Source organism: Oncorhynchus mykiss, chromosome 9 (assembly GCF_013265735.2).
Source record: "Oncorhynchus mykiss isolate Arlee chromosome 9, USDA_OmykA_1.1, whole genome shotgun sequence".
In the NCBI taxonomy this organism is placed as follows: domain Eukaryota; kingdom Metazoa; phylum Chordata; class Actinopteri; order Salmoniformes; family Salmonidae; genus Oncorhynchus; species Oncorhynchus mykiss.
Window position 1 is genome coordinate 63,027,260 of NC_048573.1, and position 21,762 is coordinate 63,049,021.

A 21,762-nucleotide genomic window follows, 5' to 3' on the forward strand; every position below is an offset into this window, starting at 1 on the left:
TAACTGAAGCACTGTTATACTTGCATTGCCCCCTGTAATCACTGTGATCAGTTCAAATTGTGCATCAAAGTCATTTCACAAGAAGTGTCCGGGAAAAAGACAGGAAGGAAGGGAGCGATGCTACGGGTATGGTAGTAACAGAGGGTTATTTGGTCCATTGTCTGTCCTTTTCCCCATGCGGATCATTTCAATTTAAGATGCAATATCACATTTTGTTCTGACAGTAACCATATAACACTAATGTGTCTGAGAGAAGTGAGTTAAATTGTATTATCTTCAGAAGAGCTGAAGTAAATGGTAGCACATGATGGACCAGGAGTAAAACAGCAGCTGGGTTGTTCCACCACTTCTGTCTTTTGAGAAGTGTAACTTGGTAAAAAAAACAAAAAAACATTTGATTTCACCTAATGTTTACATTTTCATAAAGAGCACATGTTCAATGCAATTAAAACACAGTCTCCCATCTCAAGAGGTTTAATAAAACAATTACTACAGTAATTGTCAAATAAAGTAACAAGGTTGACTGTAACAGGGTTGACAATGACAGGGTTGATGATTAAGTGAGAATTCTCGACCTGCTCAGTTTTCCACCACAAAACACCAGCAAATGGTCAAAAAGAGTACACCAGCTCACCTGATTCTACACTATGATTTGACTTTTAGATGTTCAATGTTTCTTTTGAAAAACAACTTCTGAAACCAGAGTTCAGTTCACGTAACAAGGTTGACCGTAAAATGAGGGACAGACATAAATTAATCTCTAATTACATTAAATAAATAAGCATTTGTTAAAGCAACAAAATAACTAGGTCTTTACAATGATGGTCAAAACTTGGAGAAATGTAGGGGTTAAGTAGATTAAAATCTTCCTAGAAGTCATAGAGGGTGCATGGAGGGACATGTCAAAATGTGGATATTTTGGCACTTTTGCAAGCCTTTATTCATATACAAAATCTGAATGATTGAATTATCCATGTGGTCTATATTAAAGGGTACTTCAAATAATATAATATGCTTTTAAACTTCTATATTGGCCCACAATTTCTACTTAAGATATCAAAGGGGATGCAAAAGACCCTCGTTTTGTGGAGGGCCTTTTTCAAAAAATTTGCTTTGACTAATGAGTTCAAATCAGACAGACAGCTATGAAGAGTGATAGACTTTATGATAATGCATTCACTGACTGATACATCTGAACTTACTTTGACTTCACTTTTGTGGCAGTATAAACACTCTGGAATATGTCTAATGCCAGATGTTTCATAGTCATATTCATAGTGAATCACTATGCCACTACAACAGGTAGAATGTTCCTACACTCCATAATTGTTGAGGTGCTTCTGCAGAAGACAAGAAGGGTGCAGCATAGCAACATGGCTAGAAACCAGTTTGAACGTTGTGCAATAAGAAGATTTAACCATAATATCTCCTAGTTAAGAAACTGACATCCTCCCCCAGAGGCGATAATCTATGACCATGCTGGTTCAGTTGATCACAGGACAGTAAGTGTGAGTGTGTGTGAATGAATGCAGACCACACAGCGCCGAGTACCAAGAGGGGGTAGGGGAGCCAAGGGACCAATGGGCTGCTTGGGAGGCCTATGGGGACTGGGGAGGGCTGCTGTCAGCACTAATGTTTGTCAAGGCTATGCAGCGCTGTGCTGCTCTGCTCTCCAGCACCATGCACACAGGGAGGCATGGGGGATCACATTACAAGGACCAATGAAGACACAACATATTCCCAGGCCTTGCAATAAGTTTAATGGCAATATCCAATCACCAGATGATGTTAAACTAACTGATATACTACATTGTCAAGTCTTTATCAGCAGGCAATTGAGCATTATGTGGATGTATAGTATTCAGTATTCAGATGTATTCAGACGAACAGAGGCACTCTTTAGAGGTGTTGCACCGGAGGGTGTTTTTGTCATGTATTTTGTGAAATTCTTTTGAGTTGAGTTGCTGATCTTGTTGGTTTGAGGGGCTGGGTAGACATGGCTAACAACCTTGTTTAGATTGTTGTTGACCTTAAAGCTCATGAAGTGTAATAACTTTCCCAGTTCTTAGCAGTGTAAATCTATGGGACGCATCCTCTTATAATATCAAGTTCTTTCTGGCTTTGCAGATTAAAGTGATCAATCGAAGGTCCATATTCCAATGAATATAACATAAATACATGACATTCATAAGGAAATGTGTTTTGGGTGTATACTGCAATACAGGAAAGAATAACTGTATTTCCGAGCAGCGAATGCGTTAGAAGACGACTGTCAACACAAAATAAAAATGTCTCTATGAAGCAGATGTAGAATATAACAAATCTTGATCTTGACCAGATTAGAATATTACAACTATAAGAAATATTGTACCTTAGGTTGCAAGAATGTTTATCCTTCTTAAATGCCTACAATTGATGATGAAAACGTCTTTCAGACGGAGCAGCAGTATGGTTATAAAGTTGATCCATGAATCTGGAAGGGAACAATGCAGTCAGCTGTTGCTGACACATTCAGACAAGATCAAGTCTACTTGCATAATAGTCTGTGAGGACGACCTGACTCATGCATCCATCCCTCCATCACATACCAGAGCTGCGGGTTGAATACAAAATAATTATTTGTTTTGCTAATATGTTAAAAATTATATGCACACTTTTCTCACCTACTCTATAATACAAATTGTTTTGTTTTCTTATTTTGTAGAATAGAGGCTGATATTAGCTTTAATAATATACCAATGACCTGAAATATAACAATTCATTTAAGTTCACTTTTGGGAAAAATGTTAGTTATTCTTTTTTATTTGATTCTATTCTATTCTAAATGTCTGTTAATACAAACAATAGTGTATTGTACTTATTTTGTGTTGCCAATACGATATATTCTTGGCATATGTTCTTTTGTGTCTTCTTGCAACTCAAATCAGAGGCAGACGTGTGCTTTATTGCTCCATGAACTATTGACTGAACAGAGCAACTTCTTTGCTCTGTTAGGATCATCGGACAATACAAGCTGTAAGCAACAAGTTATGCACCAGGACTAGCTATGGAATTTCATGTTTAGATCGCTCATCAGTATCAGACATTATACTGCCATTCCAGATTGCTAGCTTTTCACGAAGCCTTTGTGGCCAGGGAACAATGAGAAATGAGCGGGAGGCCACCGTGTGTGTCACATGTGGTGCCTTTGATTAACATTCTAGACTTGTTTGTATGACAGGAACTCAGGATAAAGCAAGGACATAAAAAAGGCTACAAATAACCAAATGTTGTTTTATACACTTAAAGTAAAATAGGTACAGTATTGCTTCTTTATTCAACAATAAGCAATATGTTGGTGAAGAATAGAATCCCCTCCTTGGCCATATGTTCAGTTCAAGACATTTACATAGGCCAAATAAATGAAGCAATGATCACATGAAATTATGATCAAAACTTAATTTGAATATAAACATGACACTGGAAATCTATTTGGCTGTCAACACAATATTAATGTATCTATGGTGCCAGAAAGATATGACTGCTCTGTGAGTTTGTTTCTCCCATAACAGGTTTTATTTCTGACATTGATGTATTATGTAGCCTAAATTCATGTTTCTGACACAAGCCTGGTGGGTTATTGAGACATCAAAATCATGTTACTCAGAGACCAGAATACCTCCTGGGGACATTTTCTTGGTGTTTGCTATAACCTGCTCTGTAGACAACAGAGGGAGTTGGACATGTCCCAAATGGCTGTGGTGGTGCTCCACACAATTGCCTGTGTGTTCTGGGTTCTTTCTGGGTTCAACATGCAGGCTGGGTGGAGCTACTGTACATGCCAACGTTTCAGCCAGTTGCTGGAGATGTTTTGGCAAATGCCTGCAGACAGCAGTCCATGTGGATTTGTTCACTGTTCTTCACCCTCAACAGTTGGGGATGGGTTTCATTGAGAACATACATTTTTTTAAAGAATGGTTCAGTCTGGTGTGATGAATGCCTTCTTCATTGGACATCAAATCAAATCAACATTTTATTTGTCACATACACATGGTTAGCAGATGTTAATGCGAGTGTTGCGAAATGCTTGTGCTTCTAGTTCTGACAATGCAGTAATAATCAACAAGTAATCTAACCGAACAATTTCACAAGAACTACCTTATACACACAAGTGTAAAGGGATGAAGGATATGTACATAAAAATATATGAATGAGAGATGGTACAGAACGGCATAGGCAAGATGCAGTAGATGGTATAGAGAACAGTATATACATATGAGATGAGTAATGTAGGGTATGTAAACATATAAAAGTTGCATTGTTTAAAGTGGCTAGTGATACATGTATTACATAAAGATGGCAAGATGCAGTAGATGGTATAGAGTACAGTATATACATATGATATGAGTAATGTAGGGTATGTAAACATTATATTAAGTGGCATTGTTTAAAGTGGCTAGTGATACATTTTTACATTCATTTTTTTATTATTAAAATGGCTGGAGTTGAGTCAGTATGTTGGCAGCAGCCACTCAATGTTAGTGGTGGCTGTTCAACAGTCTGATGGCCTTGAGGTAGTAGCTGTTTTTCCGTCTCTCATATTCATCTCAATGTCTATTTTGTTGACTATGCCAATGAAAAACAAGGAGATCTTATAATTCTTATGTGTTTTCTTCTATATAATTCTGTGATGTAATAATTGTTTTAAGTCTAACCAGCAATGCAAGTAAAACTATCTAGAGCTCGTTGTTCATTAATCATCAAGTCTCTAAATGAACTAAAACTAACAAAGCTGTAACATAGAACCTTTATCACTTAAGAGTTGTTTACCTAAGCTAGTAGAAAGAGGAGGATTAGGGTGGGGTTAACATCCAACATCCAGAGACAGTGTGATTGTGTTTGGGTTTCCTGACTATCTTGAGCCATCACAAAATCAAAAAGGGTGAGTATTCATGAGGTAAAGTAGTACTAATACATACTTTCTGTGAAAAAGCACATTGTGAATAGAGTAGTCAATGGCATAATAATTGAAAGTGGAACCACAATGAGATCCATGCTATTGCCAGCTGTCAGAGGAGCTGGGGTGGGGGAGGGGTGAAGCAGTTGCTTTGACATGCATGTACTCTGATGAAAAGAGGAGGAAATGTGATCAATTGTACTAAGAAAGAATAAAGTATTGGTCTTAACTTTACATTGATTATTAGTAAATACATGTAGAAATCAAGTTTTGTCTAGCTCACCTTGAATACAATGTATGTTAGTTCACTTCATAGATTTTTCATTTTCCATTCAGTAGATCCCTGTATTTCATGGTTGCATTGTAGGCTATGGTACGCTATGGATTGAATTATCATGGTTATTTCTGAACATTTTGGTGTCTTACAATAGGACAAGTATTCATACTTTTTGAGTTTCCATAGTCTACATCTGACCAAAACTAAAATATAACCTGATTTCCAAAAAACATTCAAATGTGTATCTCAAATAAGAAAAAAGGGTTGAATAGCCTAATTACTTTTGCAGTGATAATTTGATATAAATACAAAGCTATAAGGCTATCACTCAATGCTGGAAACACACAGTGACCTGTTGCTGCATAGCACATCATCCCACATGTAGCTGTGAGTTGCAGGTCCCCATCCCCCCTCTCCACACGGTGCTCTGTTCTGTTGCAATGGGAAGTGGAGTGAGAGACATGTAAAAGTCAACTCTTTGTCTGAACAACATGGCGTTGAGACTTTTGCTTAGAACAAAGTTCATATAACATTGCTATTTTATTTAGGCCTATTTGCTAACTAACTGTGACTGTCTCAAATGGGAAATGATGTAGGATACAACCAAATGTGTACCATCCCATATACAGAATAGAATCACACTGTTATCTTTCAACAAATAGCCAATAATCTTATCTAGGCCTGTCCTCTAACTTTCAGACCAACTCAATAGGTGACTAACCATCCGCATGACACAACCGCCATTACAATGAGGGCAGTCCACCTTGTTATTGTTCTTGTGTTTTGTAATAGATCTACAGACGTTCTGTTACCTTGCTTTCATAAGAGATAAATATGTGTGTGCAATAGATACATATGTGTGTGCCCCACTATTGTTTATTATGTAATTATGTTACATTGTATTATACATTTTACTTTATATAATTATTTACTTTGTCAAAAATTGCGACCACGTGACTGTTGTCCCTGTTTCGCTTTTGGGGCTGTAGTGCACGCTCTACTTCTGTCCCCGATTCGTTGAGCGCGCGCCTCACAATTCAACAGCTCCACATAGCGACTTGCAAACATTGAGTAAGAACAATATGACCGAAAATTGTAGCAAGGTGAACAAATTTGTCTAGCTGCTATTATTCATGAATTGGCTAGTTTAGCGACAGGATGTAACACGCAGTTTATTTCACTTAGATATATAATTTCGATTAATTGAACGTTTACCTGGAAAGCCTGAATTGGTAGGTATTGGTGAGTTATCTGCAGTTTATATAAAACGAGCGTATTGATTGATTGCTAGCTAACTAAATTAGCTAACGTTATTCAACTATTTCGTAAAATGAACTGAAATGATGGTTAATTAGGATATGTTTCATTTCCTATCTTTCACCCATTAACTATGTCTTTGTGCATGTTAAATTAGGAATTTCCGCGCTTGGCTAGCTAGAAAGCTAATTTGCTGAATTTCGCAATGTTTGATAGGAAGTTGCTGTCCCCGTGTCTATCAGTGGTTAACTGGCTAACGTTAGTAGGATGTAGCAGAATGAGTTACAGAAGTGACTGTATTGAGTTCTAACTATATTGAAAATAATCCAATAGAAAAGCACGATTTATTTTTATGTGGGACATTAATAACTAGCTAGCTATGTACTTTAAGCCTTCACATATTAGCCTTCTAATTTGGCTTGCATTACAGATTCATAACCTTTGGATTAACTCGACGAGTGGCTCATTTGTCTTTTATCACGTTGCATGTGTTGGATAACAAATTGGAGACCTGTTTGCAAAGCTGATTAAACATCAGTCAAATAACGTGCTACTTTACTATCTTATATAAAATAGGTGGCTGACTGGGATGGGTCACAGAGAATCCTAATATTTTAAGACTATATTATTTTCTCATCATGTTTGATGACACTTCCTTAGTCGACAACTTCCACTGATTGCCAGCACAGGTCATCTTGTCTTGGCTTGTTGAACAAAGAATGAACACATTCTGCTATTTCAGTATGGAAGTGGAAACCAAAATAGTTAAACAAATATTTAATGATTTCATTTAAATTACAAGCTGTTTGTAGAGACTATCAAACTGTTTATGCAATGCCATACTTTTAATTAGGATGTATTCATGTATCTAGTTTGTCCATTTATTCCACATTTTATCCAACTGCTAAAAATATAACCACAAGCCAAGGCTTTGCATTAATGGCAAACTGTCAAATGATGTGTTAAATATGTAGCCATGTGCAATAAAATTATGCATTCTTCACAGTACTATATGCTAAGAGGAAATCTCATATTCAGTTTCAATTTGAGAACTCAATTTCCTTGTTATTTGAGGTAGCTTGGTGCCTTTTAGCATTCATAGGCCTCACCTTGCCATAATGATAGGTCTGTGCTCTCTGGGATCCTTGGGATGTCCCTACCCCATTGAAGTTGAAATGTAAAATGGTTAAGGGTAGGGGTTAAGGTTAGGATTTAGGGTAGGGATGTCCCAAGGATCCCCGGATAGCACTGTTCCATGATGATACTACATTAGCCTAACCTTTTCCTTGTTATTTTGTGTTTTACAGGAATCTACCTACGAAGACGAATCACTGACAATCTTCCACATTGATATTCAGAAACGTCATCCAGTAACTCCTTACTTATAGAATACTTAAGTATATAGATCAATTGCACAACTTTTTAGGAAATGCCAACTCACCTGTTGCCATATGTGGAAAGTCCAGATGGACTTGGACAAGACATTCTAAATATTAGTAGTGGTGCTAGCATGCCAGGGTCTGGCTCCAGCATGACTCCTCACAGTGCCACCATCACTAACAAAGCCGAGGCTCAGCCCGAGGGAAGTCTGCTGGAAGTCCTGGACTGTGTGTTTTGTGACCAGACCTTCACACACCAAGATGACCTGGGCCCACACGTCCTGACCCAGCACCCCACAACACTGTTCGAAACGACAGTTCTGCGTGTGGAGGCAGAGTTCTTGATCCCAGGTGAGAGGGCCCGGTCCAAACCCAGGTTGCCATCTGTGAAGGAGGTGGTATTTAGCTGCGTTGTGTGTGATCAGGCCACAGAGGGTGCCAGTGAGCTGGAGAGCCACATGAGGACACACAAGGACTGTTTCACATTTCACTGTAACTTTTGTGGCCGGCGGTTCAAAGAACCCTGGTTTCTCAGGAACCATATGAGGTTCCATAAGGCTAAGGCCCAGCAGAACCTGGATGGTCCAGTTATTATCAATGAAGTCATCCAAGACCAAGTCCCAGAGCCCGTAATCACCCCTTACAAAATGTGCTTTACCTGTGGCTTCTTTTTTCCCGATAAACACCATTTGGTGGAACACAGCAAAGTACATAGTAAAGAATTAGAGGCTGATGAAAACAGAGAGAAGGATAGACAGGAAGATCCCCTCAGTCAACAAGGTTTTTTACAGGTACTCAACCTTCGCCCCCTCTCTGAGGAAAGTAGTATACCAGAGAGATCTTCTAGGGGGATTGCCCAACTAGACCCTTTCAACACCTATCAGGCCTGGCAACTTGCCACCAAGGGAAAGATAGCAGTTTGTCCAAGTATGGCTAAAGATCTAGGCCTAATCCAAGACCACAGCTCTAACAACGAGGACTCTGGCTCAGATAAAGAACTGACAAACATCTGGTCAGAAGGCCAAGAAGGTGACAAGTGTGTTAAAGACAACTTGGGTAGAGAACTGAGATCCAGACAGACTGCTGGAGAGACCCCATCACCAGAACCTGATCAGAAGTCAAGTCGAAATGACAAGCCGACGCACTGTGAGGACTGTGGGAGGACATTCAGGACGTACCACCAGCTTGTTCTCCACTCCAGGGTGCACAAGAGGGAGAGGGGTGAGGAGGAGAGCCCCACCGCCTTCATTGATGGCAAGCTCTCCAGAGCAGGGTCCCCCAAAGAAGAGGGGTCTGAAGAAGGGTCAGATGACGGAGCACCGGGAGATGCCTTATTTTCAGGTAAATACAGCAACTTAATGTTTAAGAAACAAACATTTGTTTTCTAATGAGGAAAGGTGGATTTACAGTTTTTCCCAATTGTTAACACACGTTTGCTGAAACTACATCTCTGGTACTCAAAACTCTGAACACAAAACAGTTAGCCAATTTCCCCAAACCCCACAGACATCTTCCAAAATGAAACACAGAAATCAACATCATGTACTCCCTGCTCAAAATGAAACTGCATACAAATGAGAAAAAAATCATCAAATGAATCTAACTTAGTGACAACCAAGATCACACTGTGACATATTCAACACACTGTCTAGGGATGCACGATATATCGGTGAACATTTCTGAATCAGCCAATATTAGCTAAAAATGCCATCATCGGTATCGGTTCGATGTTTAGTTGTAGGTAGGTACATTACGTAATAACGCCACGTAAATTTTGCGCGACACGTGTAACACAGCATTCCAAACCTAGCCCACACAATGTCTGCTGTATGGATCGAGCAGTCAACAAGTCGAGCAGTCATTTGAAAGAGTAAGGAAAATTCAGCGAGACAACTCAAAGGCGAAATCCATTAACTCCAAGATAATGGAATTCATTGCCCTTGACAATCAACCGTGGGTGATGTTTGCTTTCGCCAACTGGTCAAGCACCGGTGCACACTAGCATGTGTACTATTTTTCAGATGTTGCCGTACCGGAGTTACACAGTAATAGTGTCACTGCTATTAGCGTCACGATATACATACTATGGAATGCCGTTTGGGTCTTTGCTTGTCACAAAAGATAAGAGTAGCACTGTCAAAGCTGTACAAAAGTCTGCAAACACCGGCTACGAATGATGTTTACAATACCGCGTTGGTAATAAAGCATTATTTGTTCGACTGCAACTTCTGGGGTAGCTAGCTTTAGCTTGGTACCTAGCTAGCACCAATATAACCAGCCTGAAAACAATGACCGGTCAAAACTGCAGTCATTTTCATTATTCTTAGCAATGATTTAGGAATCCTTGTAAGTATTAGCAAGGTTGCCACTTGTTGTTTGCCTATTGAATTTTTACTTAAATAGCTAGCCAGCTACTTAACCCTGTTGCCCAAAGCTAACGTTATAAGCAGTCAACTAGCTTCATCTGGCTAGTGAGGCACGACCAGACCGGGTTATGTGTTGTGAAGCTAGCCACAATAAGGATTAGGCACAATAGTGGAATTTACAGTTTGCCTTTAAAATAAGTGTGTCATTGACAGTGATGCAGATGAATACATATAGTACAATTATGCCACACTTCACTTTTGAAGGCTAACCGCAAATCCACTGTTGTGGCTAATCCTTATTGTGGCTAGCTTCACATAGATGGGTCCGGCCACCATTAATCAAATAAGAACTTATAAATTAGGGTTATTTTAGATGACACCTAGCTATATAGTTAGCTCGCTAACTATAGCTACTAAAATGGATTATGTCGTGTTATTTGACGTGTATCTTTTTTGACACGCAAAGACACAAACAGTTTTCCATAGAAATCCTGATTTGAAAATGAAACAACTGAACAACGAAACAGCACAGCAGGTAAGTGAAAGAAATCGGTTTTGATTACGTTTTACTGGTAATGGGTACATACGTAAATGCCAACAAAAATAGTTTTTGATCAGTGTAGTGTGTGTAACCTTTATTTAACTAGGCAAGTCAGTTAAGAACAAATTCTTATTTACAATGACGCCCCGGACGACGCTGGGCCAATTGTGTGCCGCCCTATGGGACTCCCAATCACGGCCGGATGTGAGAGAGCCCGGATTCGAATCAGGGACTGTAGTGATGCCTCTTGAGCTGAGATGCAGTGCCTTAGACCTCTGCGTGTGTGTGTGTGTGTGTGTTAACTATTTAACTGTACTAGAATGCTTAAGGCTGCTAAAATCTTAAATATTGGTTCAGTATTGTTTTTTTGGCAAGGAAAATATCGGATATCGGTTTCGGCCAAAAATTCAATATCGGTGCATCACTACTACTATCAGAACATATTTCAGTGTAAAGACTAATAATTTGTTAGTGGGGCAAAAAAGTATTTAGTCAGCCACCAATTGTGCAAGTTCTCCCACTTAAAAAGATGAGAGGCCTGCAATTTTCATCATAGGTGCACTTCAGCTATGACAGACAAAAGGAGAACAAAAAAAATCCAGAAAATCACATTGTAGGATTTTTTTATGAATTTATTTGCAAATGATGGTGGAATAACTTCGTCGATATAAAAGGTTAACAAGAAAGGCACTCTCTCGGTCACGCGCATGAAAAAGCTCTGTGACACTGCAGGGTCCACTCATTCAGACTTCTCTCACTCCCTAATTTTTCAGAATACAAGCCTGAAATTTTTCTAAAGACTGTTGACATCTAGTGGAAGGCATAGGAACTGCAATTTGAGTCCTAAGTCAATGGATACTGTAATGGTATTGAATAGAAAACTACAAAACAAAAAATAATCCTACTTCCTGGATGGATTTTTCTCAGGTTTTCGCCTGCCAAATCAGTTCTGTTTTACTCACAGACACTATTTTAACAGTTTTGGGAACTTTAGAGTGTTTTCTATCCAAATCTACCAATTATATGCATATATCTTCTGGGCCTGAGTAGCAAGCAGTTTAGTTTGGGCATGCTTTTCATCCAAAATTCCAAATGCTGCCCCCTAGCCTAGAGAAGTTAAACACGGTTTCCATGCTTGTTCAATGAACCATAAACAATTAATGAACATGCACCTGTGGAACGGTCGTTAAGACACTAACAACTTACAGATGGTAGGCAATTAAGGTCACAGTTATGAAAACTTAAGAGGACTTTCTACTGAAAAACGCCAAAAGAAAGATGCCTAGGGTCTCCTTAGGCATGCTGCAAGGAGGCAAGAGGACTGCAGATGTGGCCAGGGCATTAAATGGCAATGTCCGTACTGTGAGACGCCTAAGACAGCGCTACAGGGAGACAGGACGGACAGCTGATCGTCCTTGCAGTGGCAGACCACGTGTAACAACACCTGCACTGGATCGGTACATCCGAACATCACTCCATCAGGGCTCAGACGGTCTGCTATAGGCTGAGAGAGGCTGGACTGAGGGCTTGTAGGCCTGTTGTAAGGCAGGTTCTCACCAGACATCACCGGCAGCAACGTCTCCTATGGGCACACACCCCCTGTCGCTGGACCAGACAGGACTGGCAAAAAGTGCTCTTTACTGACGAGTCGCGGTTTTGTCTCACATGGGGTGATGGTCAGATTCGCGTTTATCGTTGAAGGAATGAGCGTTACACCGAGACCTGTACTCTGGAGCGGCATCAATTTGGAGCTGGAGGGTGTGTCATGGTCTGGGGCGGTGTGTCATAGCATCATTGGACTGAGCTTGTTGTCATTGCAGGCAATCTCAACTCTGTGCGTTACAGGGAAGACGACATCCTCCCTCATGATTTCCTGCAAGACAGGAATGTCAGTGTTCTGCCATGGCCAGCAACGAGCCCGAATCGAAATCCCATTGAGCACGTCTGGGACCTGTTGGATCGGAGGGTGATGGCTAGGGCCATTCCCCCCAGAAATGCCCGGGAACTTGCAGGTGCCTGGTGGAATAGTGAGGTAACATCTCAAAGCAAGAACTTAATGCAGCTGGTGGCCACATTCTAGTAACAGATACTGACTGTTACTTTTGACTTTGACCCTCCTTTGTTCAGGGACACATTATTCCATTTATTTTGGTCACGTCTGTGAAACTTGTTCAGTTTGTCTGTTGAGTCTTATGTTCATACAAATATTTGCACATGTTAAGTTGGCTGAAAATTAACGCTGTTGACAGTAAGAGGATGTTTATTTTTTTGCTGAGTTTATGTACTGGAGACATTGGACCTATTCTCATTTTGGAACGTCCAGATAATAGATGCTACGGTGAAGCGGCTCAGATTGGCCTGCGCACTCTGCCCAGTCTCTCCCAAGGTCAAACCACATTTGCCTAAATTTTGTCAGATTACTCTCCTTGTTCCTGATTTTCCTACACCTCTACACCTACTTCCACCTCTACCTGTGAAGTGTAAAAGTGATCAATTGGTAATTGAGCTTAGCTTGTTGAACAGTGTTGCTTTTCACTTGCACACAATATTTTAGTTGTGAAGGTCGTGCCAAAGATAATTGTGTTGTTTTGCCAAATGGTTGTAAAATTGCAATCTCAGTGTAAGACAAAACATGTGCCAGTACTATTCCAATTTGGTGTATGCTTCTGGTAAATTAGTTACAGGTTTGGGTTGTTGTCCCTCATGGGCAAGTTTTAGTGTGTAAAAATTGGGAAAAACCTGTAAATGGCCATTTTATTTTCAACGGTTCCCTCTACTGGTCATTTACAGGTTATGCAAATCCACTTGCTTCACACAAGTTTTTGAAAGTAGACTATTTGATTTCTTCACATGACCCAATCTCCTGTTTTTGTTTTCTCTACAGATAAAAGTGAAGATGGATTTGATCAAATGAAGGTGAAACATCTTGTGTCCTCCAGGGAGTGTAGTTACTGTGGCAAGACATTCCGTTCCAGCTATTACCTCAACATTCACCTCAGGACCCATACAGGTAAACATTATATAATGCTGGGAAGCCTGATTTGTTATTTTTAGTGCTACATGGATATTGATTACTGCATTGTTGGGTTTAGAGCTTGCAAGAAAGGCATTTCACTGTACTTGTGCATGTGACATTGGAACTTGAAATAGGCTGCACAATTGGGAAATGTAAGTTGAGATTTATAGCTGTTATTTGGGTCTAAGGTTTAACATGAAGTTGGATGGGCTTACTCTGAGTGCTAGAGGTGTAACTGTACTGAACCGTTCGGTAATGAGACCTCGATTTGGTCCGCACTGTGAATCCGAATGAATACATACAAAATTAAGTAAACACTAGGCTGATAGGCTATTCCGAAGCTGCGTTGTATGCCTCTTGTGTAAATCGCTTTGTAATAAAAATTACAATCTTAATTGCTGTATTTCAGGCTGTCCTTTTGAGGCGCAACCAGGAACTAGTTCTGTTCTTTTGTAAGAAAACAGCATAGGCCTATACAATTTTTACATATTGATTTCATACACATGTTGCACTTTATTTTAGTGTTGTTGATGAGTAATCATTTAAGAAAATGCAAAGTGAAATGTTGGTATTCCTGATTGTGCTCTCATCAGGCATTACATGAACAAAGATGGAATCAGGAATAAACAGAAATGAACTACAGTAACTGTTGGGGGTTTAATTTTCCCGTTAACTGTACCGTGACCCCAAAACCGCAATACGCACCAAACCGTTACACCCCTGTTTTCTGTATATAGTACTTTCAGCATTTAATTCATCTGAAGACTGTATTTGCTGTTAGGATCATATTATGCTTATGCAATTATTTTGTCTTTCAGGTGAAAAACCATACAAATGTATATACTGTGACTATGCTGCAGCCCAGAAAACCTCACTGAGATATCACTTAGATAGACGTCACAAGGACAAACCTTACACTGACATCCCCAATAAGCCTGTGATATCTGTGCCATCTCCCAGTGAGAGAGAATTTGCCAGAAACGGAGACGACAAACGGGTCCCCAACCGATCCAAACTGTGGCCAGCTCCCAATGTCAGGCCTACAACCAAACCTTGTGCCATTATAAAACCAGAGGATAGATTTAATAGCATCGGTGTCAAGATTGCCAGCCCACTTGCTCAAGTGAATGCTGAGTATGGGAAATTGATTTCTACGGCTGCTCACTCTTCTTCTGCACACATAAAATGCCCCGTACCTGTTAACCTGAAGATGGAAGGACAGGAGACAAAACACCCCGTACCTGTTAACCTGAAGATGGAAGGACAGGAGACAAAACACCCCGTACCTGTTAACCTGAAGATGGAAGGAAAGGAAATAAATGATGAGGGCTTCAGCGCACCCTTAAATTTGTCCTTAAAAGTTTCACTTTCCATCTCCGCCACCCTAATACCAAGGAATGTGTTGATTTCCAATGCCTGTTCGTCCTGTGCCTTCAGCACTATGTATCCAGAGGTCCTGCTCATACACAAGAAGCTGCTTCACAAGGAGAAGTCTGACATAACTAAGAAGAACAGAAGTCTAAAACTGAAGCGTTATACTGGCTGCCCCCCTGCCCTTGAGGGCAAAGATGTCACCCTGCTGCCTCTTGTAGATCGGAGACACCCTCGCCGGACCAAATCCCCAACCCCTCAGTCTCCTGGAAAACGTACAGGAAAGACTCACCCCTCCAACCCTCATGGGCCTAAACAGTCTCTCATCAATGAACCCCGGAAGGCGATGGGAGCCCTGGGCCTGGACAATCAGCGGTACAGGATGATGATGATGCCGCCTACCACCAGCCAGGGCCAATCCAGGTTTACAGAGCCAGCAGAACAATCCAACACCAATGGTAGAAAATATAGCAAACCTGTAATGGAGAGACAGAGGCAGAGCCCATCGGACAGCAGAGTGGCAAGCGGCTTAAGAAGCGGTCCTGTGAGGAGCGGTAGTGTTGTAATCTGGCCCTCAGATGCTGCCAGGCTATGCCTCTCCAGCCGGTTTGGTAGTCTTCCCCCAATGGACTTTGGTGGTGAACCTTCCAGTAAGAGGCAGAGATTCTCTGTGCTCCCCGGAAGGGAAACAGACACTGTTGATACTGGCTTTAGGATGGAGGACAGGTACAACAGACTGCTTCCCTCAGGAAGAGATGTAGCCTCTCCCTCTCACAGGCTGCAAGCCTATGCCCCAGTCAAAGCGTCCAACCCTCCAGCCTCTGCAAGCAGCAGCAGCATGGAGACTGACTGGAATATGATCAACATCCTCCGTTCCTACACCCCCAGTGACCTGGCCTCCCTCTACCATCCCACTGTGGCTAACCCCAGTCATGGAGTGCAGACAAACCCAAGAGGTATGAGCTAAAAGCTTTATCTTATGTATTTTCTACACATTTGAAATTAATTCATCCCATTTTCATGATGTTAGTGTAGTTGTAAATGTCGTGGGGTTCCATATTAGAGTTGGACAGCTATATCATATTGCCATTATTACGCTTTGTATCAAACTTACTTTAGGGTTACTCCTAATATTGTCCTTCTCTTCCTAGGGAGTAGGCCATTACTCTACCCAGCTAGTATGCTACAGAGGAGAGCCTATTCCAGACCCATCAGTAATGAATGTAGTGGACCCACTGACGAAAGGGCTTAACTGTTCTAATGGTAGGCTATTGTTCTGGTTGACTTCACCAGCCATGTTGTAAGTAACTTTGTCTTAAGTTTTGTGTTGAGATAAATAGAATACATTTGATAGCCTTCCGTAGGTTTCAAATACACTGAGAAGTTCATGCTACAATCGTCTTTTGAGAGTTTACCTGGAGGAAAGGCCTGACCCATAAATGACCTACCCCCACTGATCTATACACATCCATCTAATATAACAGTTGAGGTAGTTGACAAATGACTGTTTGAATATCATATTGTTATTGTTGCACTAGATAAAACATGTATAAATGAGAAGTGTTAAGAGGAAGTTACCTTTTGTTTATTAATACGCTGGTCTGTCTAATATGACATACAGTCAGCAATCAAAGGACCATGTTTTTGTCAAAGCACTGATGTTGGGTAGGGTTTTATCTGACCTACAGCTTGAGTTCTTAGTTTACAAAACAAAAGCTGTATATTGACGTATCTTGCCTCAAACTCAATTTATAGACTGTTGACGCTCATAGTAGGCAGTTATTTTTGTGATGATATGAAGCTGCAGTAGCTATCATGTCTACTATTGAGCCAGTGCATATTTGAGTTGGGAGCAACATGTCTGTGCTTATAAGTAGTAGTTATTCACTGGATAAACATGATCAGAGCCTGAAGCCAGGGATTCCTGCTACTGGGTATTATGTGAAATGTACATAGAAAAGGCTGCTTGTTCTGTTCTGCCTATGGATTCCTCACAACCGACTATGCTGTAACAGTGGTAAAACATGGACCGAATATCTGAGGGATTCCAGTTTTTGTGCGCACAAATACTGTTCAGATGTTTCTTTTTTTAGATCGACTGTTTTTCCAAACGGTATTCAGGACTCTGTTCATGTTATGCAGGATCTTAAGATAGTCTTTTGCCTTAGGTTGGATTGTGTTAACTTGTCTGCCTGCTTTGAAGCTGTGGTCAACTACTTGTTGATTCTGTATATAAGTCAGGGAGAGCAGAGTGAAAGCCTTACTGCAGGAATAGCTCAACTGAAAAAACAATTGTCTCAGGTTTCAGAACTCAATTTGGGCTCTATGATTCTACTTCATTTATGCATTAACTGTTACAAATTAATGCACATGGTGTAGGAAGCGTTCTGAATTTTTCAAGCAATTTGGGCACACCAGACCTCTGTTATTTCATATTTTGCTATTATAATTTTTAAGGTGTTATTTATTTCTGTACATTTTTTGTTTTCTCTGTGTGTGTGTGTGTGTGTGTGTGTGTGTGTGTAATGTAAAAATATATCGCTCAAGAGTTGTATGACTATCACCATGAGTCAATGACATTTGGGGCATAGACGAGTAGTGTTATAATATTTGTTTGTGCTGTTTGAAAATGTCTACAGGTATCTTTCCAAGTCTTACTATAGGCCTACCACCTTCCTGTTTATGTAACCTTGAAACAACTTTTAGGACTTTTTTTTTTTCGTCACTGGAAATGGACTGTTTCAGACTTCTCCTTTCCTGCTTTCATAAGCAAATGGTTATTAAGTTATCATTTAAATCTAAGTTTGGTTTATGTATTAGCCTAGGTAATTATTGTGACGGATACTGGACTTAACCTGGTTAGTTGAATTTACTCCGATTTGTCTGCCTATGCTGCTCTACAGTACTTTATACAGTGATTTCACCCAGTGTGGTTTACGTTTGCCTAATAAATGATAGCCATGTCAATACATGCATTCATTTTTTTCTTCAGTGTTCACTTTTCTATGTTGTGATCTCATTGTTTGGTCTTTTGACTTAGATCAAGTGTAATTGTTGTCTTGAGTAGAGGGATCGAATAAACATTCACACTCAGACCTTCAGTCTGCAGAAATGAAAAATGTTGGTTAAATGTCACTGCAATTGATGTACAAATGATTTGACATTTTTGAAAATGTGTATAATTTTTGTAATTGTTTACATGAGCATAGTGTTTTAATTTGTCATACATTTTATACATTGTGTACAGTGTTGAGAAATTGCCATATCTTCTGTTACATCTTAGTCCATGTACAGGTAACTGCCAAAACAATGGAAACACTTGAGTAAACGAGGGAAACAAAGTATATTGAAAGTGAGTGCTTCCACATAGGTGTTACTTCTGAGTTAAGTATGCAATTAACATACTATGATTAATGTAATTATTTTTGCTACCATGCCTATGCCTTCATAGGATGACAATGCTCCCATCCACAGGGGAAGAGTGGTCACTAAATGGTTTGATGAGCATAACTATCTCATCTGGACAAGAGGAATATCTATGTAAGAATGCTGTGCATTGACTACAGCTCAGCATTCAACACCATAGGACACTCCAAGCTCATCAAGCTGGAGACCCTGGGTCTCAACCCCACCCTGTGCAATTGGGTCCTGGACTTCCTGACGGGCCGCCCCCAGGTAGTGAAGGTAGAAAACAACCTCTTCTCTGACCCTCAACACTGGGGCCCCACAAGGGTGCATGCTCAGCCCCCTCCTGTACTCCCTGTTCACCCACGACTGCGTGGCTATGCACGCCTCCAACTTAATCATCAAGTTTGCAGACGACACTACAGTGGGCTTGATTACCAACAACGACGAGACAACCTACAGGGAGAAGGTGAGGGCACTCGTGAGTGTGGTGTCAGGAAAACAACCTCCCACTCAACATTAACAAAACTAAGGAGATGATTGTGGACTTCAGGAAACAGCAGAGGGAGCACCCCCCTATCCACAACGAATGGACAGCAGTGGAGAAGGTGGAAAGTTTTAAGTCCCTCGGCGTACACATCACAGACAAACGGAAATGGTCCACTCACACATAGTGTGGTAAAGAAGGCACAACAGCGCCTCTTCAACCTCAGGAGGCAGAAGAAATTTGGTTTGTCACCCAAAACCTGACAAACTTTTACAGATGCACAATTGAGAGCATCCTCTCGTGCTTAATCACAACCTGGTACGGCAATTACACCGCCATCAACTGCAAGGCTCTCCAGAGGGTGGTGCGGTCTGCACAATGCCTCATCAGGGGCAAACTACCTGCCCTCCATGACACCTACATCACTCGATGTCACAGGAAGGCCATCAGACTGCTAAACAGTAATCACTAACTCAGAGTCTGCTGCCTACACAGAGACCCAACACTGGCCACTTTTAATAAATGGATCACTAGTCACTTTAAACAATGCCACTTTAAATAATGCCACTTTAATGTTTATCTTGCATTACTAATATATGTATGTACTGTATTTTATAACATCTTTTGCACCTTGCCTATGCCGCGTGGCCATCGCTCATCCATATATTTAAATGTACATATTCTCATTCACCCCTTTAGATTTGTGTGTATTAGGTAGTTGTGGCGGAATTGTTAGATTACTTGTTAGATATTACTGCACTGTCAGGACTAGAATCAAACATTTTACTGCACTCGCATTAACATCTGCTACCCATGTGTATATGACCAATAAAATTGGATTTGATTGTATGTTGGTGTTTCCTTTATTTTGGCAGTTACCTGTACTTTGGTTCGTTCATTGTCTGGATAATGTCTTAACTGCAAGTAAACGCCAGAGGGCAGTGTATACAAACTCGAGTGCAGCAACACAGAGGTGTTTCTGTGCTGTGTGGATGCTGTACATTCTCATCTTTATACAATCAATGATTCTGATAGACTGGTGCAGGAATGCTTACCTGCACATCTTTGATTTGTGTCTGTTATCAGGGATGTGTTGATGCAGGGTGACATATTTTGGGTAATAAAGGGGTTGAAGTATTTTGGCCATCCAGTAAATGTAAACAGTGTATACAATTGTGTAGATTGGTGGTGTATTCCTATGTTAAGATGGTTGTGTACTTTAGATTGAGAAACCATACAATAGCACACCATTGACTGTCCCTGGCCTAGCATCAGAATCATGAGAAAAGGAAGAGAGACTGACAAAGCGTATCAAAATTGTGCATTCTGTCAACACTAAATTACAAGGGACAGTCTCCACCACATTGAACACTTTAAACAGTTTTTTCCCCTTATTTTTGAGTACACCACATCTGTTTGCTGTTTGTTCCCCAGAGCCAGTGCTCTGTAATCTATTGCATTAGTTCACATTAGTGCATAATATCGCCCATGGGCCTTGGTAATCATGAACGCAAAATGAGCATTTCACTAAGCATCACCCTCAGATCCTTCACACTGTGGAGAACCAAGTGCAGAGAGAGGACGGAAAAAGACTTCATCTGATGACACACTTCCTGTTCCAAACACTCCAACTCCACACTGATACTCTTGTAAATATGTTTCACTTTTCAAAACTCGCTTAAGGGTTTCATGTTTAAAAAAAGTCACAGTAACAAGCAAATATATAGGACCACTTAGAAAAATACAATCTGTTTGCAGCCATTATATTGTTTCCGCATAGTTCAAGGGAGTTCAAGAATCATGTTAATGTTGTTGATTTAAAATATATTTATATATTTTTTTACATAGACGGTTACACAGTTAACATTCAACAAAACTACCCCATCACCTTGTTTGAGCTTGTTTATGTAGCCAGAAAGCAGGTGACCCTCCTGAACTTTTGACATATCATCAGATCAATGTCATTCAATTTATGACATTGCTACATCATTCTGATCTCTAAAAGCCATTGCCTGTTCTATGATGGATTTTAGATATACTCCTTTTCCTAACAAGGTCTGATAACTGTGAGACTGGAGACTACTGTGTGCCAGGGCTGGCTCCCCTGAGATTGTTAGACCCATATCCACTGGGGCTGTCATATTCACAAGAGCCCTTTCTTTTGCTGATACAGGGATCTGGTGCTGAGCTTCCTATGTAACCTACCACATAATGGATGGTATACCAAGTACTATAGTGAAAACGATAACACTAGCCATCTGTATGTTCAACAACATTTAGTTTACAAACTATTGTTAGAAAGCTGCATTGCTCTAAAATAGCTACATTTATTGTACAATTGAGTGTTGTTTAACCACCTCAATCTAATATCCATTTTATGATTATATTCATCCATATAGAAAGCATTTCAGATTCAATATCCATGAGTTGGCTACTGCATCAAGTAAGCCCGTTTTGAAAGTTTAGATGCCTCTTTTGTGTCAACTTCTATTTGTTTTTCATGATGATTTCATCATGTTTGCTTTACTTACATGGAGTTTCAGTCAGCAGCCAGTTTAGTGCACAATTCAATACCCAATGTTCTTTCTCGCCGACGTTAACTGTCATTCATCTTTACATTGAGTTTTGGAAGAAACATATTATTGGTGGAATTTCTCTTGTTTCATGTTCAGGCCAAATTCTTCTCAACCAAAGAAGAACAGCAGACAGACAGATACAGTAACGCAA

The 21,762-nt window shown here is 40.3% G+C and overlaps 1 protein-coding gene across 4 annotated transcripts; it reads left to right on the top strand.

Annotated features, from left to right (window-relative positions):
• Positions 1 to 6,214: 6,214 nt before the first annotated feature.
• Positions 6,215 to 18,260, top strand: LOC110532612 (zinc finger protein 217). Of its 4 annotated transcripts, none has more exons than XM_036988633.1 (6): positions 6,215 to 6,445; positions 7,778 to 9,190; positions 13,641 to 13,766; positions 14,591 to 14,982; positions 15,028 to 16,099; positions 16,295 to 18,260. In XM_036988633.1, the coding sequence occupies exons 2-6, from the start codon at positions 7,900 to 7,902 to the stop codon at positions 16,393 to 16,395; spliced, it is 2,982 nt and encodes a 993-aa protein (XP_036844528.1). In that variant the 5' UTR covers positions 6,215 to 6,445; positions 7,778 to 7,899; the 3' UTR covers positions 16,396 to 18,260. The 4 variants fall into 4 exon arrangements, with proteins under 4 accessions (XP_036844528.1, XP_036844529.1, XP_036844527.1 ...); XM_036988634.1 differs by having other exon boundaries at positions 15,073 to 16,099; XM_036988632.1 differs by having other exon boundaries at positions 6,215 to 6,455; positions 14,591 to 16,099.
• The last annotated feature ends 3,502 nt before the right edge of the window (positions 18,261 to 21,762 follow it).